This window comes from Balaenoptera borealis (genome assembly GCF_965194805.1).
Source record: "Balaenoptera borealis genome assembly, chromosome: 1".
NCBI lineage: Eukaryota > Metazoa > Chordata > Mammalia > Artiodactyla > Balaenopteridae > Balaenoptera > Balaenoptera borealis.
The window spans coordinates 184,820,627-184,838,363 of NC_138860.1; the positions used below are offsets into that span (position 1 = coordinate 184,820,627).

At 57.8% G+C, this 17,737-nt stretch overlaps 1 protein-coding gene across 2 annotated transcripts in view; it reads right to left on the bottom strand.

Annotated features, from left to right (window-relative positions):
* Nucleotides 1-17,526, bottom strand: part of TNFRSF1B (TNF receptor superfamily member 1B) — a 36,457-nt gene extending 18,931 nt beyond the window's left edge. Inside the window, exon 1 of one of the 2 annotated variants that reach the window (XM_082381810.1) lies at nt 17,358-17,526. In XM_082381810.1, coding sequence (XP_082237936.1) covers nt 17,358-17,435 — 78 coding nt within the window. In that variant the 5' untranslated portion in view covers nt 17,436-17,526. The remainder of the gene's footprint in view (nt 1-17,357) is intronic. The other variant, XM_082381811.1, reaches the window with a different exon arrangement.
* Nucleotides 17,527-17,737: the final 211 nt, after the last annotated feature.

Consider the following 17,737-nt stretch of genomic DNA (forward strand, 5'->3'; position numbering starts at 1 on the left):
GCCAAACCCCAGGAAGGCAGCTCTAAGGAGGCTGGGAGAGACGCAGGCCAGCAAGGGAAGTGGGATCCATTCTGCATGACCCAGAGCCTAAAAAGTAACTTCCATCCCCATCTGGACTGTAAGCTGATATGCCCATGGCTGCGCCCGCATGCACACACACACACCTTCTCACACACACCCCCACACACTCACTCACACACACACATCCACACACTCACTCACTCACACACACATTCACACACTCACACACACACATTCACACACTCTCACACACACATTCTCACACACACATTCACACACTCACACACACATTCACACACACATTCACACACACATTCTCACACACATTCACACACACACTCACACACACATTCACACAGACACACACACATTCTCACACACACACACACACACACACACACTCACTCAGTCCTGATACTTCCTCCCTCCCTGTTTGCTCCTGGAGTAAAGCCCCTTCTCGGGGCTCCTCCCACTTACTGGGGGTGGGGGGTCACTGCCTGTGTCCAAAGCCCCTGGTGGGGGGTCTATTATAACGCCCACTCCCACCTCAAGGAAGGGGCAGGAGCCCAGGGGGTGGGCCCAGGAAGCTGTACTGTTAAAAAAAAAGAAAAGGGGGCTTCCCTGGTGGCGCAGTGGTTGAGAATCTGCCTGCCAATGCAGGGGACACGGGTTCGAGCCCTGGTCTGGGAGGATCCCACATGCCGCGGAGCAACTAAGCCCGTGAGCCACAACTACTGAGCCTGCGCGTTTGGAGCCCGTGCTCTGCAACAAGAGAGGCCGCGACAGTGAGAGGCCTGCGCACCGCGATGAAGAGTGGCCCCCGCTCGCCGCAACTAGAGAAAGCCCTCGCACAGAAACGAAGACCCAACACAGCCAAAAAAAAAAAATTAATTAATTAATTAAAAAAAAAAAAAAAAAAGAAAAGAGAAGAAAAAAGAAGAGAAGAGAAAAGAAAAGAAAGAAAAGAAAAGAAAAGAAAAAAAGAAAACCTGCCCAAGTGATTCCCATGCTCCACTGCTGAGCAAACCTGAGCAGCACGCAGGCCAGAGCAAGATGACCTGGGGGAGCACGTGGAGGAGACCTAGCAATCAAAGGCTGGGGGAGCCCCGAAACCAGAGGATCGTGCTTCCTGCAGCCCCCTCCGCACCGTCATCCCACTGCACATTACCTGCAACGGAGGGCCTAACTGCCCCCCACCCCGGGCCCCCTGCAGCCCGCTGTGCCTTCCACTCTGAGCACCCCGGGCGGCAGGCTTCCCCCCCCAGACAGCATCCTGAGGGCCGGGAGGGGTCACACCTCCTTCCCTCGAGCCCCCTGCCCCCCAGGGTGGCGAGCACAGGTCTCAAGGACCCTGCACACGGTGGGCTTCCTCCCCCCAAGTACCCTAGGGGTAACGAGGGGAGCCCCTCACTCCTGTGGGCCCTGAGAGCCACAGGCCCAGCAGCTCCTGGCGGGGAGAGGACTCCTCCCCCCCCTCAGCCCCCCCTCGCCGGGGCAGCCCTCTGTGGTGCAGCCCAGGGTGCCTGCCCTGCCTGGGGGAGGATTTCCTGTCAGGGCCCGAAGGACCTGACGGGAAAGGGCCCTGCCTTGGCCAAGTCTGGGCTGTCTCTCCACCCACGGGGCAAGGGTTCCGGGACAAAGGCAGGCAGCTGGACCCCCAGGGCCCCCAGGCCACTGCCCGGCGGCCTCCCATCCAGGGTCTTTTCCTGTCTGAATCTCGCTCTGAATCCCCTTCCCTACACTTCCTCCGGCTGCTCTGACTCCAGCCCGAGCTGCTGGCAGCCGGTGGAGGAGGTCAGCCCTCCTTCAAGCAATCTTGAGGCCTGTTTATCCTCTTGGACAGGAAAAAAAAAAAAACCAAACCACTGCCCTGTCATGGCTAAACAATGAGGAACAGAAAGCCCCTTGCAGAGCGGGACAAAAGGTCACTCCCTCCACGGCCCTGCTCACCAGAGCAGAGGCTAGGCTGGAGCACAGCCCTAGGAGCCGGGCCTCAGGTCAGCAAAGGAGCCGTACAAGCGGAGGGTCCTTGCAGGTGCCCAGAACATGGTGAGCAGCCTCTGGGAAACTCGGTGCTATGGAAGCTTCTGTTCTTTTGTCTGGTGTCAGGGAGGCTCAGAGCCACACTCCACCCACCCGCAGGGGAGCTCTGACCGACATTTTAAAATGAGGAAATGAATTGGGTAGTACCGGATTCACTCAGCATGTTTAGCAGACCCAATCTTTCAAAATACAGCATCCCCAAGTAAAAACTTGGAAATCACTGGTGAGCATTAACCACTCATTTAACAGGTGGGAAATCTGTGACCCAGTACGTGTGTGTGTATGTGTGTGTGTGTGCGTGTTGGGGGAGATTGGAGAAGATAGATGATGGCTGGATGGATGGATAGATGGATGGACAGACAGATAAAGAGAGGGAGAGAGGATGATAGATGAAAGGAAGGAGGGAGGGAGAGGGAAGGAAGGAAGGAAGGAAGGAGAGAAGGAAGGACCCATCTAACATCCAATTTGTGAGGCACGTCTGATTGTGCCCATTTCACAGACAGGGAAATAGAGATGGAAAGAAGGCAACCCACCTCCTGGGGTTTCCCAAAGGCCATGCCAGGGCCTGGCTGGTGGCAGGCTGAGTGATGCCTGTGCACAAGGGGCCAACAGGGCCCACTGCTCGTCCACCACAGGCCTCAGAGCTGCTTCACATCGGAGTCTGCAGCTCCATTTCCTCTACATCCCAGGACTGACTGTACGTGTTGGACCCACCATCGGATAGACCCCTCACCAACATTTCACAGATGGTTGAGAGGTGAAGCAATGCACCTAAGGCTACACCAGAAGAGCCACACCCCCGACGCCCCTATCCTGCCTCCCTTCTCTTGTGGGCCCAAGCTTCCCTTCCCCTCGACACAGACCCAGGACCCCAGGTGCCTCCCAAACTCAGCACCCTCTCCCACAATGTGGCCTCCATCCCTCCTCCAGGTTCTCAGCTTTGGCCCTTCGGAGAGGAAGGGAAAAAACAGGATATTCATTAGGCACCAACTATCTGCCAGGCCAGGCTGCAAGCACTTTATAGAATCCCACTCCTGAGACCCTGCCCTTCCCAGAACTGCTTGTGTCACGGGGCTCCTTGACCTGTCAGGAGCTGGCAGCTCCTTAGCAAGCAGGAGCGGGGTCAGCAAAGGCTCAAAGGTAGGAGCCTGTGAACAGGGAGGGTTGGCCCAGCTGATCTGCAGCTGTATCAGGTGCTGGAGGGACACGTGGGAGCCGATGACCAGGAAACACGGCCCAGAAATGGGGGTGGGACCGAGGCGCAGCAGCTCAGGGTTGGCAGGAACCTTAGAGATTATCTCAGATGACCTCCCATTTAGTGGTGGAGAAAGACAGGGGCAAAGGTGGAAACGTTCGTTCATTCATTCAACAAACATGAAGGTGCCGGGCACTCAGCATCAAACATAATCAAGTCCCTGCCCAGGAAGCTGGGCTCTCGTTGGGGAGACACAGACACGCACAGCGGAAAATGGGAGGTGGTAGCAGGAGCTAAGGAAAAGGGAAAAGCAAGGTGGGGCCAGAAGCCCCAGGGAGGATGTGCTCCGCGTGTTCCAGGCACAGCCGGGGGGCCAGGGCAGCTAGGCCAGGGTGGGCGAAGGTGAAGGAGAGGGTGAGGGCGCTAGGAGACAGAAACGGCAGCACCTTATCCTGAAAGTCTGCACCGTGCAGAGCTGTTCGCACGCGTCACTGTCTCCGATTCCTCATTGCAGTGCTGTGAGGTCGGTACTATTATTATTCCCAAGTCACAGATGAGAAAACTGAGCCTCAGAGGGACTTCTCACGTCCAGCTCTGTGCTCCTTCCCCGCCCCAGGAACACTGGATCTCAACCCTCCCTGCCCTGGGCCCACCCCAAAGGTCCTCCCTCCCCCACTCACGCACTTCCTTTACTGTGCGCGGTCACTAGCTTCTCTGTGCCTCAGTTTCCTCATCTGTAAGATGGTGGCGTGGCCTGGTTGAGGCGCTAAGCCCTTTCCAGCTCTGGCTTCTTAAGGATGGGCATCAAAAAGCTCAGCCCCCTCCCAAGACCTCAGGAGGATGGGGTGGGTGGGTGGCCCACCCACATGAGAGGTGGAAAAACTGAATGACCTAGGAGGTAGGGGCTGGGGTGTGAGGCAAGGCTGAGAGTGGGTGTGGGGCGGGGCTTCCCTGCCCCAGCTCTGCCCCTCAAACGCTCTCCGAGGGTGAGGACGGCCTGAGCAGGTGTCCCCTGGGAGGAGGGGGGCTGGAGATGTCCATCCTCCCAGGTACACAGACACCTGGCCTCACAGGAGGAGCACTGGACCCAGTTCAGAGGCTCTGGACGCATGTGCTGGTCCTAGGGGACTTGGGGACATCACTTACTCTCACTGAGCCTCAACACTGTCATCCGTAAAATAGTGACATAACACCTTGCCCGGCCTCCTCCTCCTCGGGTTATTGTAGGCGCAAAGGCAGGGGGGGTCTTAACTTGGGTCCGTCATCTTCTCCCAGACTCCCAGGGGGCCAGTGGGGGAGCTCTAAGGGTCTGCAAAGGCCCTGACACGCGTGTGGACCTGTGTCGGATGGGATATTAGAACCGGGCTCTCTCTGCCTTGGTTTCAGCTAAGAACAGGCAAGGCGAGGACAAGTCGCTGGGAGCATGCGGCCCAGGTCTGGTGAGGCGCTAGGTGGCCCATGCAGGCCTTGCAATGGAGGGGGTTTCCCTCCCTCCTCGAGAGCAAGGCTGGGGAAGCTGACCTGTGACCCTTGCGGTTATGGAGTCACCCTCAGGTTGACCCCAGGCCCAGTCCTCAAGAAGCCCAAGGTCAGGGGACGGCACTAGGCCAGCTGCAGGGACAGTGGAGTGGGCCTCGTTAAGGCAGAGGGAGGAGGGGACGCCTGCAGGCCAGATGTGGGCTTTCTAGGGTAGTGGCCTTGGGTGGTCTCCAAGGGACTTTACTCAAGAGGAACACCTGGAGGGGTGAGGGGACCCCAAAATAAAGAGTCTGGGTGAGTGACCAAAACCCAGCAGCCAGGGGTCCACTAAGTGGCCAGAGGACACAGTGTCCAGGATAAGGGACAGGGATTGGCTGTGAGACCCTGAAAGGTGAGCCTCAGAGGCCGGCAGGGGGCAAAGCCAGAGCAGGACCAGACCTACCTGGTGGGTCAGGCATGAATTTTCCCCACCCGCTACTCCCTCCCTTTCCCACTCCTCCCCACTCTCACCCTGGAGGACCAGAAACCACAGCTAGCAGCCGGGGCTGGAGGAGGGAGACGAGGTCAAGGTGGGCACTGCACTGGGGCCCACCCAGTGAGCAGCAGGGCCAGGGCACCAGGCAAGACCCTCTGATTGTGGAGTCTGAGTCAGCGCACTTTCTCGGGGAATTGGGCAACCCCGCGCCAGCTGACTTCCCGCCTCCCTGCTCCCCGACCAAGACCCTGCATGCACCCCAAGGTGGCGGCCCTCAGTTCCTTCTCCTATTTATAAATAGACTGCGAGAGGGGGAAGGCAAAGAAGGACAGGCCTGGGGAAGGAGGAGGAAGTGGCCGCCACCAGGACAGTGTCATCTGAAAGCACTAAAGCTGTGGGGCCGTCTGCCCTTCCTGCCAGCCCTGACGAAGCACTGCGGGGTCTCCAAGGCTTTTTGATTTTCTGGAGACCCTCCCCCGCCCCCCACTTAGATGCCAGTACCCTTGGGAAGGGGTCCCACTCCCAGCCTCCCCCGGGAGCACCCCTGGGCAGGGTGATAGCAGGAAGGGGACGTGGTGGGAAGGAGGCCACGGGGGGAAGCTTCAGGCTTGAGGAGTACACATGCCCCACAAAACCTCTCTCTTCACAAAGTGGGAGAGACAGAGACTGTTCAGACCCAGGAGGAGCACCTACGGCGCGCAGACAGTGGTGAGCACGCTCACGCGCATGCTCTTGTCTTATCTCTGCACCAACACAATGAGGTCAGCAGCACCCCATTTTAGAGTTGCAAAAACAGAGGCTTCCGGAGATCCGATACCGTGTCCGGGGCCACGTAGCCAGCAAGCGGCAGAACTAGTCCCAGCTACATCTCCCTCAGTGTCCTCAGACGGTCTTATACCCCGTGATCTTCTCTTGCTCCCTCATTTCACAGAGGAGAGGCCCAGAGAGGGAGAGTGACTCCCCGGAGAACACACAGTGAGCAAGGTGTGGGCGGGTTCAATGACTCTCCCAGGCAAAAGGGTCTCCAGGATGCCAGGAGCAGGCGCTGCAGCCGTGGGGCAGAGCAGAGGTGTCTGCCCAAGGACCCAGGGAGGGAAACCGGCTTCAACCAATAGAGAAACCACATCATTTCCATGGCAGGTCCCTGGGGCCCTGGCATATGGTGAGAGACAGCAGAACCATTTGGGCCTGAATCTTAGGGGGTTCTCGGGAGTCCCGCAGACTTCGGGGTGCAGCTGACACGGCGATGACGCCGGAGCCAGGCAGTGGAGGCTCATCTGCCATCACGGAGAGGAGCGGCATCTACGTCAGGAGGACCGACCACATCACAGGCGGCGGCCGAGGGTGACACATCCCACTCCCGGCCTGCTGCCTGTGATGTCGCTTTAGAAGTGAGCTGGGGGAGGACAGGAAGCCCGGGCTGGTATCCGGTTCTTGGGGTCAGGCTTTGTGCTAAGCACCGGGGTACGAAGATACCGGGGCGTGGTCCTTGCCCTCAAGGAACCCTCGGTCTAGCTGCAGAAAACACCGCAACCCTTTCCATCCCCTCCCAACACACACACCCCAGGCCCGGCCATATCACCTCCTCAATCTCTCACGGCCCCGCCTCCCCACCCTCGGCATCTCTCCCCACCTACAACCTCCTCACTCTTGGTCCCCTGGCTTCCCAGACAGACCTGAAGCCACCTTCCTACACCAAGTCTGTCCTGAGCTCAGTGTCCTCAGCTTGGGGCCCGGGGGCCGCTGCCTGGGCCCTGCCAGCACCTCCCACTCAGTCTTCACCTCACCCTGCATCGTCCCTCCGGTTCTAGCACCCTCCCTCCGGCCCTGGCACCCTCCCTCCGGCTCTGGCACCCTCCCTCCGGCCCTGGCACCCTCCCTCCGGCCCTGGCACCCTCCCTCCGGCTCTGGCACCCTCCTTCACGTGTCCTCCTGCTGCTCCCTCGGCCCAAACATCCTGCCCTCCCCTCTTGCAGGGCTAACTCTTTGGCTTCCTTCAAGAGTCCTTTCCACTATCATCTCAAGGAAACCTTCTCCGGACCCGCAGATGGGGTCAGAGGTCCCCCCGAGGGCTCCAGCGACAACCCGGGTATATCTCGCTAATTCACGGACCACCTTTTGGTTAATCGTTTGCTTTCCTGTGTCTCCCCGTCTGCACCTTCTAGCGTGAGCTCTGAGCCAGAAACCCAGGTTTCGGTCCCAGCTCTGCCACTCGGCGGCCTCAGTTTTGCCATCTCTGAAACGGGGACAAAAGCAGTGCCCACCTCATGGGGCTGTTATGATTCACCGGGCCAAGGCGTGCGGAGTGCTCAGCGCCGTGCCCAGCAGTAGCGAGAGCTGAGCGTTAGTCGTTGGGTCTTGATTACTCATGGCTCTATGCCCAGCCCAGCGCACAGCCCACAGCCCACAGCGGGTACCTAATAGTTGCTGAATCGTTTAACAGAAGCAAAAGCTTTCATTTCCAATTAACTGAAATGAGCTGGGGCTAGCAGGAGAACGGGGCAGGAAATGGGCTTACCGAGAGAGAGGGTGGCGTCCCCAGAATGGCAGAGCCCCTCACGGCCACTGCAACCACCGTGACTTCCGGGTGGTAGTTTAAGCACAGAGCTCGGAAGGGGCTGTCTGGGGTGGAATCTTGGCTCTGCCTCTACTGAGCTGAGAACCTGAGTCCAAAGCTTAACCTCTGTGCCTCGACTGCTTCTCCTATCAAATGGGGATGATAACGGTACACCCTTCCCAGGCGGCCTTGAGGACAGAAGGCACTCAGGGCATGTAATGCATTAGACCCATGCCTGGCACCCACGAAGCACCCCCTGGACGTCAGTCCTCGCTCAGGATTTGCTGCACCCTCCCAGACCCCAAAGGGAAGTGACAGAGGGGGGCCCTTTTATCCCCAGCTCACCACTGAGAGGAAAACCAAAGCCCAGGGAGAAGGTCCCAAGGTCCTGGCAGCAGAGGCAGGCAGGTCCCCGGGAATCCTGCCCCTCTGCCCATGGGGGGCTCATCACATTTCATGCCTGAGATGCAAAGGCCAGTCCTGCCCAGCCTCATGTCCACCCCAGCAGCGGCCAGGGTGAGCGAAGCCGGGTTCACCCTGGGGCTGACCACGAGAGCTCCAGGAACACACAAGGGTGACACTGTCCACGGTCAGGTCGCAGGGACAGGGCTGAGGCCATAGGTGCCTCATGTTGCAGGAGGGGGTGGAGAGGGACGGCTCCCCTTTCTCCCGAGTGTCTCTGTCCCCACCCTAGGTCTTTGGTCCAGCTCAAACCCACCTCCTCCTCCCTGAAGCCTTTGATCCTTCCTTCCTGCTCTGCTACTAACCTCTCAGCCCAGAGCTCTCACCTAAACTACTGCAGCATTCTCTCCACCTCATCTGTCCTTCCCGCTGAGGCCTGAGTGATCTTCCTAATACACCCTCTGCTCTGGTCACTCCCTCACTCAAAAACTATCTGTGGCTCCCCGTTGCCTCAACTCCTGATACGAAGTGAGTGTGGTAGCTGAAAGCATGGTCACTGGAAAAAAGATGTCTGGCTTTGAATCCAGACTCCCCTCTATTGGAGGACAGCATCAAAGGAGTTTTGCTTTTTTAAAAAAAAAATAAATAAATGAGGCTAAAATACCTCAGTCTTCTCATCTGCAGAATGGAACTGATAACAGTATATACCTCATGGGACTGTTGTGAGGATTAAATGAGATAACACATGTAAAGTGCTTAGTAAACGCTCCAAAAATTACAGTTGCTACAATGTTTTAATTTAATTTTTAAATTTTTTACTACTTCCAGAAACTGGTCCTAAACAGCCTATAGCCTCAAGTGCCATCACCACCCCTAACAGGTCTGTTGCTCCAGCTAGGATGGTCTAGCTACTATCCCCTGCTATTCTTCCTCCTGGTATGCACTCAGCCCAATCCTGACCACCCTCCAGGGCTCAGCTTTTAAAAAGATCCTTGTGTGGTCACTGCGGGAAGAGGAATGTGGGGGACAGAGTCAGGAAGGTGTCAGAAGATGAGGGGGGTGACCAAGGGGCCAGGCCAGGAAGAGAGTGAAGCCATGGGGTGTTGAGGGAGGGGAGGGAGGACGGGGGAATCATGCCATGAGGTGGGGGAGGGGGGCTTGAGAGAGCTAGGAGGACAGGACAGAAAGGAGCAGAACTGGGGGCTTGTGAATGCAGAGCAGGAGGTGACAGGCTCACCAGGGACAAGCTGAACCTGGAGCCTCTGCGCGTGGCAGACCGAAGCGGGGCTCTGGGTCAGCAGGAGGGAGGACACGGAGGGGTGCCCAGGATGCTGGCGGCCGTCCCGGTAACTAAAGCCAAGTGCTGGGAGCCCTTCCCTAAGAGTCACTGTCAAGAGTCACTGTCACAGACCTGGGCCTTGAGCTGGAGACCCACAGAGGCCGGAGCTGCAGGCCACCTCCTGCCCAAAGTCACTGACCCTCTCTATCCCCTTCCCCCTCCCCCTTGTCTAACACTCAGGCTGGGCCAGGTCTCTGCTGATCTCCACTTCCAGCTGGGCCAGCTGAGGGTCAGAGAGGAGAAGGGAACTGGCCAAGCCCTCCCGAGCTGGAGGCTGAGCCAGGGCTGGGCCCGGGACCCCCACTCCCAGCTCCACGCTCCGGTCCCTTCCGCAGCCTCTGGCATCTCTCCTGAATGGCACTGGAGAAGGCTCTCCACGGACCGTCCGGCAGATGCCCATCCAGAGCCCCCTGCCCCAAATCCCTCCCCGTGCTGCTCTCACCCTCAGGCCCGCTCAGTTCCCCGAATATGTGGCCAAATCAGCCACACCCACTGCAGGGCCAGGCTCAGGTGGAAACAGACAGGTGGGCCCCTGTCTGGACAGCAGAGGAAATCGAAAGCCCCTGGGGATTTCCTCCAGTCAAAGCACTGAATCAACCCGGGGTCCCAGCTCCGAAGCCGGGGGCAGAGCAGTGGCTTGCTGGCCAAAGGGATCCGGCCGTGTCCCTCGACGTCACCCCGCACTGCCAGCTGTCCCCACGCGTGCCCGCTCAGTATCTGCTACCGAGAACGGCAGGGCGGCTGGCCGGCCTGGGGCCTGGGAGGTGGGCTCTGCAGCCTTGCGAGCCGGCTAACAGGTGTTGTTCTAGTAACAAAATGGATAGCCTTGCGATCCTCAACCGCGCAGGTGACACCTGCGGTGCAGCCTGTTCCAACCTCTCCTCCTCTGCAAAGAGGACACGGAGGCTGAGAGCTACGGCGGTGTGTCACGGTCAACAGGCCACCAGGGCAGAGACAGACCAGAGCTGGAGTCTGGGGTCTCCCGGACAGCCGCCCCACCCCCCGCCTCCCCCCAGCATTGCTCACACCTGGGGCAGACGGAAATCGACTCCTTCAAACCCCTGTCGGTGAACACACACTTTCTCTTCCTGGGCTCGCACCTCGAGTGCCCCAAACCACAGTGATGTCACCACCACCTGTGACCTCATGACACGACACGATGGAAAATGACCGTGGGCCCCAGAGTCCCAGCCCCACAGTCAACATCTCAGCGGAGGGGCACAAACGCCCAAAGCCCTGGGACTCAGAACCAGGAGGACAGCTGTGAGTCCATCACAGGTGACAAAGCCTTCTTCAAGGAGCCCCCACCTCCGCAATCAAGGCTTCCCCGAACCTGTGGGACCCCAGGCGGCAGGCCCCGCAGTGATGCCCAGAGCACGGACTTTCCCGTGGTTTGGTGCCCTAAAGGGTCCGGCTTCTGAACATTAAGAGGGGCTAATTAGGTAGTAAGGGGCAGGGAGGTGGGAAACCCGTGAAGCCTGGTCTGCCTGAGGGTTGTGCATCTTGTCTCGGATGCAAGCTAACCAGCAGCCAGGAATTCTAGATGCTACTGCGGCCTGAGTCAAGGAAATCACTCCAGCTAAAACAAGTGGGACTGAGGTCAGCAAGAAGAGAGACTGGGAATCAAAGATATTAATGGTGGGGAGTGGTGGACTCTCCTTCCTGGGAAAACTCTTAGACCCCCCTCGCCCCCAGTCTGCGGCCTCCATCAAGCACAGGCAACACTGATACTTCCCCAACATTCCAAGAGAGTGTTAGGATCAGTGCTGTTAGGTTTTATAGATAGGGGTGCTTAGGCCCAGAGAGGTTAAGTAACCTGAGCGAGGTCACACAGTGAGCCGGTGACCACAGTGTACAGATGGGAACTCTGGTCTCCTGGGCCCCAGGCCAGTGCTCCTTCCTCAGGGTCCTGCTGTCTCGGAAATCACTTGGAGGCTGGGGGATGGACAGCATGACCTCAGAAGAGCCTTCACAAAGCTTCCCCTTTTCAGGGTTACAAGTAAATACAACCTTCTGGATCACGGAGGTCAGAGATGGAAGAGATTTTAAAGACAGCCTGGAATCAGCCCATGCCCATCTTGCAGGTGAGAAAGTCGAGGCCTTCTGCATCCCCTTCACAGAGAGGTCATGAGACTCCTCTATTCTATGCCACATGTGCCCCTTGCTCACCCTCAAATAAGATCCAGCACCTGTCACTCACTGAAAGGAGTTGGGAGGGGGAGGGGAGGATTTCCTGACCCCGCAGCCTATGCCACATGCCAGGCTCCTAAGGCCAGGCAGTTGGGTAGGTGGTGTGAGAGGCCCTAGGAAGGGGGTTCTGGAGCAGGAAGCACAGCCAGGAGAAGGAAGCCTTCCTTGGAGAAGGCGGGCAGGAGGGAAACTGTTCTCAGGGATGTTGGGCAGGAGCTCTGGGCAAATGGAGGTCTGCCACCCCTACCTCGGAGCCCTGTGGCTCAGGGACAGGGAATCTGACTCCACGGTGACTCCCAGGCCCTGCGAAGCCACAGATGCTCAAATAGCCACCAATGGGCTGCACAGCATATAAAGCACTTTTAATCCTGACAACCAGCCAGTGAGGTGAAGGATCATTTCTATTTTACAGATGGGAACACAGAGGCAGGCTCCCAGAGATGGAAAGACTTGTCAAGGTCACACAGTCTATGAACAGCAAAGTAAGAAGTGAGCCAAGGTCTGTCCAGTTCTGAGGCCAGAGCGTTTCTTCTAAGTCATCAATATTGCTTCCCTGGGGCCTGGCGGGATGTCCAGAAGCGGAAGCCACAGCAACTCCACTTTGCTCCTGTTTCCCTTGGTAGCACCCTTCTCTCCACCATCACCCCTGGCTTCCCTCGCTGCTTGCTTCTGGTCAAGTCACATGCTTCCTGGGCTCCTGAGTCACTGCCAGTGGGTGGCCCTGTCACGAGCCGGGAGGGGGATGTGGGCGGGTGAGCACTTTGGGGAGAGCACCGCTAGCCTCAGCAGACTCAACACAGCAGAGGAAGAACCCAGGGAAATATCCCAGAGAGAGTGAGACGAACTGGAGCCCAGCCCTGCCACCACTGGCTTTCCAAACTCTTCTGTCTCATCCATAAAACAGGGTCATGGGGCTTCCCTGGTGGCGCAGTGGTTGAGAATCTGCCTGCCGATGCAGGGGACACGGGTTCGAGCCGTGGTCTGGGAAGATCCCGCATGCCGCGGAGCAACTGGGCCCGTGAGGCACAACTACTGAGCCTGCGTGTCTGGAGCCTGTGCTCCGCAACAACAGAGGCCACGACAGTGAGAGGCCCGCCCATCGCGATGAAGAGTGGCCCCCGCTCGCCGCAGCTAGAGAAAGCCCTCGCACAGAAACGAAGACCCAACACAGCCAAAAAAAATAAATTAATTAATTCATTTTTAAAAAAAACAGGGTCATTATGAAGGTCAGATGAATATTTTCAGACATTAACTCAATATTTTTTAGCACCCACTACATGCCAGGCACTGTTCTAAGCCAATGGTTCTCGACTGAGGCAATTCCCCCCAGGGGACATTTTGCAGCATCTGGAGACAGTTTTAACTGTCGCAACTGAAGGACGAGTGCTGCTGGCATCTAGTGGGTTGGGGCCAGGGATGCTGCTAAACGTCCTACAACTCGCAGGACAGTCCCCACGGCAACCGTGTGGCCCGAACGTCAAGAGAACTGAGAACAAGAGATCCTCTTCTAGGCTATGAACAAGTGAACAAGTCCCTGCCCTCACCATGCTTAACACTCTAGTAGAAAGACACAATGCAAGTGAAAGAAATATAATAGGCCATGAGTGTTACATAGGAAAACAAAGCAGGTCAGGGGAGTGAGAGCACCTGGTGGGGAGCTTTTATGGGTAGGATGGCCAGAGAAGGCATTCCTGAGAAGAATTCATTTCAGCAAAAGGAAGTGCAGGAATGAGACCAGAGGATATCAGCTGGAGGAGCATTCAAGGTAAAGGGGAAGCAAGTGCAAAGGCCCTGAGGCAGGGGTGTGTGTGGCATGTCTGAGCAACAGACAAGCAGCCCACATGGCATAAACCTGAGAACTAAGTTGATGTGTACAGCTGAATGGAACACACACACAAACACCCCACGGATGGCATCAAAACTCTCCCCCTCCAACCTTCTTGGCTACTCCTCCAGGAGCCACTGGGCCAAACCCAGGACCACAGTGAGGGCCACATCCTCAGTCAGCAAACAGGTTCCCCTCTGGCATATCAGACAGGGGACAAAGAGACATCCCAGGACAGCAGGTACCCTGGATCACCCATCTCCACCAAAGGCTAATGTCCCCAGGCCAAGCTAGGAGTCCCCAACCTCTCCCCTAACTTGAGCTGGCCCCAGGCCCCTAGGTATTGAGGAGGCAAACAGAGGCCCCTCAGCCTCAGGCCAACCCAGCAGGTAGAGATCCCCTCAGCCCCCTCCCAGCAACAACAGAAAGCCAGACAGCTGGAGCCCTGCCCATCCCCATTAGATGGCACCAAATGCTCACCTATCCTGCCAGCTGTATTGGCATTCGTTTGTTGAATGAATGGATGACTAGATGAATGAATGATGCATTCCACACCAGCCAGCAGATACAGCTTTCAAAGGAGGCAAAAACCCTGCAGGCAAAGTGATTCTGCCACACCTGCAGCAGCTCAGGTCTCCCTGGGGCTCTTTCTACAATTTGATCTATTACATCTGACACAACTGAGTATCCACTGTGTGCCAGGGACCCAGGTGGGGGCAGAAGGGGGATACAGGCATGGGGAGGGTAGAGTAAGAAGAGCTTTGGAATCAGGCAGACCTGCATTCGAACCTCCCCACCCCCTACCCTCCAGTTCCATAATCCTGGGAAATGCCATAACCTCTCTGAGCCTCACCTTCCACGTCTCTAAATGGAAACGCCACCTTTTAAGAGTTGCTATAAGGACGGTCTCAGCAAGATTCTGTAGTTAAATCCTAAGCATGCTGCCTGGCACTTAGTAGGCATTCAAACAACAGGTGCTGTTGTGGTGCTAATAATAAGGAGGAAGACCCCACAGTACCTGCCCTCAAGGAACTTTCCATCTATTGAGGTGGATAAAACACAACCAGATTAAAAAGCAGAATGTAGTCTGTCCTAGAGAGGGATGAAGGGCTGGGAGTTCAAAGAGCAGAGGATAAAATCCAACTGGGAAGGACTCCCCTGGTGGCGCAGTGGTTAAGAATCCGCCTGCCAATGCAGGGGACACGGGTTCGAGCCCTGGCCAGGGAAGATCCCACGTGCCGCAGAGCAACTAAGCCCGTGCGCCACAACTACTAAGCCTGTGCCCTAGGGCATGAGAGCTACAACTACCAAGCCCGCGTGCCACAACTACTGAAGCCCGCGTGCCACAACTACTGAAGCCCGTGCGCCTAGAGCCCATGCTCTGCAACAAAAGAAGCCACCGCAATGAGAAGCCCACGCACCGCAATGAAGAGTAGTCCCAGCTCGCTGCAACTAGAGGAAGCCCGCGCGCAGCAACGAAGACCCAATGCAGCCAAAAAAATAAATAAAATAAAAAATAAACAAATTTTTTAAAAATCCAACTGGGAGGGTGAGGAAAGGCTTTGGTGTGTGGGGTGGGGGGAAACGTGCAAAAGACCCCGAAGGATGGGGGAAAGGGTGCACCATGGAGAGAGACAGCGTGGAGTACGAAGATACACAATGGCCGTGTTTCATGGGGTATGGGGTACGATGCAGAGAGGTGGCAGGAAACACCCCGAGACCTCACTCGCTCTGGCCTGAGACACCTGGGGGAGTTTCTGTCTTGGCCACTGGGAGCCTTTTGCTTCCCAGGCAGGGAGAGAGGCACTCCAATTTGAGGAGGGCCACCCCAGCGATGCCACCAAGGAGGATCAGTGGGAGAGGGGGCAGGGGCCAGGGGACCAGCTAAAAGGCTATGAAGACAGTCCCGGAGGAGGGAACCTGAGCTGATACAGGAGCTGGTCACACGGGAGGGAAGTGAGAGACTCAGGAAAACCCCTCAGCAACTCCAAGACTAGGGGCTGCTGTCCTGCAGAGAAGCCCTGTGCCTCCTCCCCCCAGGGGCTCGTTTGTCCCCAGGTTCGCTGAGGCACAGTGATGCCCCTAGCCTTGGCACGCTGCAGTCAGGCTGGGGACCAGAGCCACCAGCATCCACACTCGAGTCTCAGACCTGGGACTCTCCTGACCTCCTCTGTTTACAGAACAACCTCTGGGGCAGCGCCCCCAGGTCCCACCCTGGCACCAACTGTGAATGAGTCAATTCTGGTCTGACCACCTCCATCCTCTGCCCTTGAGAACTGGACTCTAAAGGTGTCTTTAGCCTTGGCCAGTGAGTCACCTCACATGAGTCAATGCCACCTCCCACGCTCCTCCCTGGTCAAGATATCCAGACGGGTCAGCACACAGCCATCCATCAGGGTGAGATCATGAGGAAAGGATGAAGGCACACCCCCTCCCTAGCCAAGAGGGGAAAGGAAGAGGTGTCCCTTTTGAAGAAAGAGAGCCCCCCATGCCCTTCCATGAAACACAAGGAGTTTGCTGAGCCTCAGTTTTCCTTCTCTGCAAAATGGGGCTATTCTTTTTTTAATTAATTTATTTATTTGTTTGTTTTTGGCTGCGTTGGGTCTTTGTTGCTGCGCACGGGCTTTCTCTAGTTGTGGTGAGTGGGGACTACTATTTGTTGCGGGCTTCTCATTGCGGTGGCTTCCCTTGTTGTGGAGCACAGACTCTAGGCACGCAGGCTTCAGTAGTTGTGGCACGCGGGCTCAGCAGTTGTGGCTCACGGGCTCTAGGGCGCAGGCTTAGTAGTTGTGGTGCACGGGCTTAGTTGCTCCGCGGCATGTGGGATCTTCCCAGACCAGGGCTCGAACCCGTGTCCCCTGCATTGGCAGGCGGATTCTTAACCACTGCGCCACCAGGGAAGTCCAAAATGGGGCTATTCTGTCTTACCAGACCACGGAGACAGCCGCGAGACGCAAAGGTGGAACAATCCTCTGTACACTCTCCTTTGCTATTGTGGTGGGTGCAGTTAGTGCTGAATAACAGCTCTGGGGTCTCTGCTCTCTCCATTTTCCTGGAGCCCCTTAAACATCATGTTTGTCTTGATAACCAGTCCAGATGTCCTCCCTCACCCCTGTCGCCCAGAGCTCAGGCATAGATCCTTGGGGAGGTCAGCCCAGGGGAACCTGAGGGCACTGTCTCCCTCCCCATCACCCCAGAGTCCACAGATGGCAGGCTCTGAAGTGGCCACTGGACACTCCAGGTGGGTCCTGGGGAAGGGGTCTGGGCAAAGGGCACGGAAGACAGTCCACAGTCTGACTGTGCCCTTATTGGGTGCTTACTGCACACCTGGCCCTGTTCTTTTACACACGCAGCCCCAGTATTTCTAAGAAAGAGGAAAACCGTAGCCCAGGGGGAGGAAGTCTTCTGAAGAAGGTGCCGGGCATCGGTAGTGGGGACAGCGCCCCAGTACATATCACCGCCTACCCCCACCCCCAAGTCACCCCGGAGAGGCCAGGGGTCGCAAGGGTAACGGGAGTTGGGGTCCACAGTCTGGCTGGGATCTGCCCAGGGCCCACTGGCCGGCCACCGACGGCGGAGGGACCAAGGTGCGACTCCGGGTCGCGGTGGCCAGAGTTCCGGCCCCGGGCGCACGTGTGCCAAACCCGGGGTCCTCAGAGGGTCTCCAGCGGCGCGCGTCTGATCCGGTGTGGCGGGTGCGGCGCCTCCGTCGCCCCGAGCCCCGCACCCCTGTCACGGCGCCCCGGACGCCCCGGGGCGGAGGACGCGCGCCAGCCCGGGGGTGGATGGGACGGCGCCCCCTCCCCAGACAGGGCCGCGCGAGTCACCTACCTGGGCGGGCACGGCGCGCCCTGCGGCCCAGAGCTGCAGTCCGACGGCCAGCGCGGCCCAGAAGGCGGTGGGCACCATGGGTGCGGGCGGCTCGGCGGGCCCCTTGCGCCCTCGCGCCTCCGCTGCCGTTCCGCTGCCTCGGGTGCCTCCGACTGAAAGCGAAAGCCGGCGCGCTGCCGGAGAGAGGCCGGAGGGCGGGGCGGGGCGTGGACACACCTCCTCCCCGCCCCACACAGCCGGCCGCCCCGCCCCCAACCCCCACTCTCACCCCAGCTCTGCCAGCCTAGCGCTGGGTCCATACCTTCAGCGCCAGCCACTCCCAGCCCTCCGAGACCCTCCAGCCTCCTTCTAACGTCCCCTCCCCTTCGAGTCACCCTTCC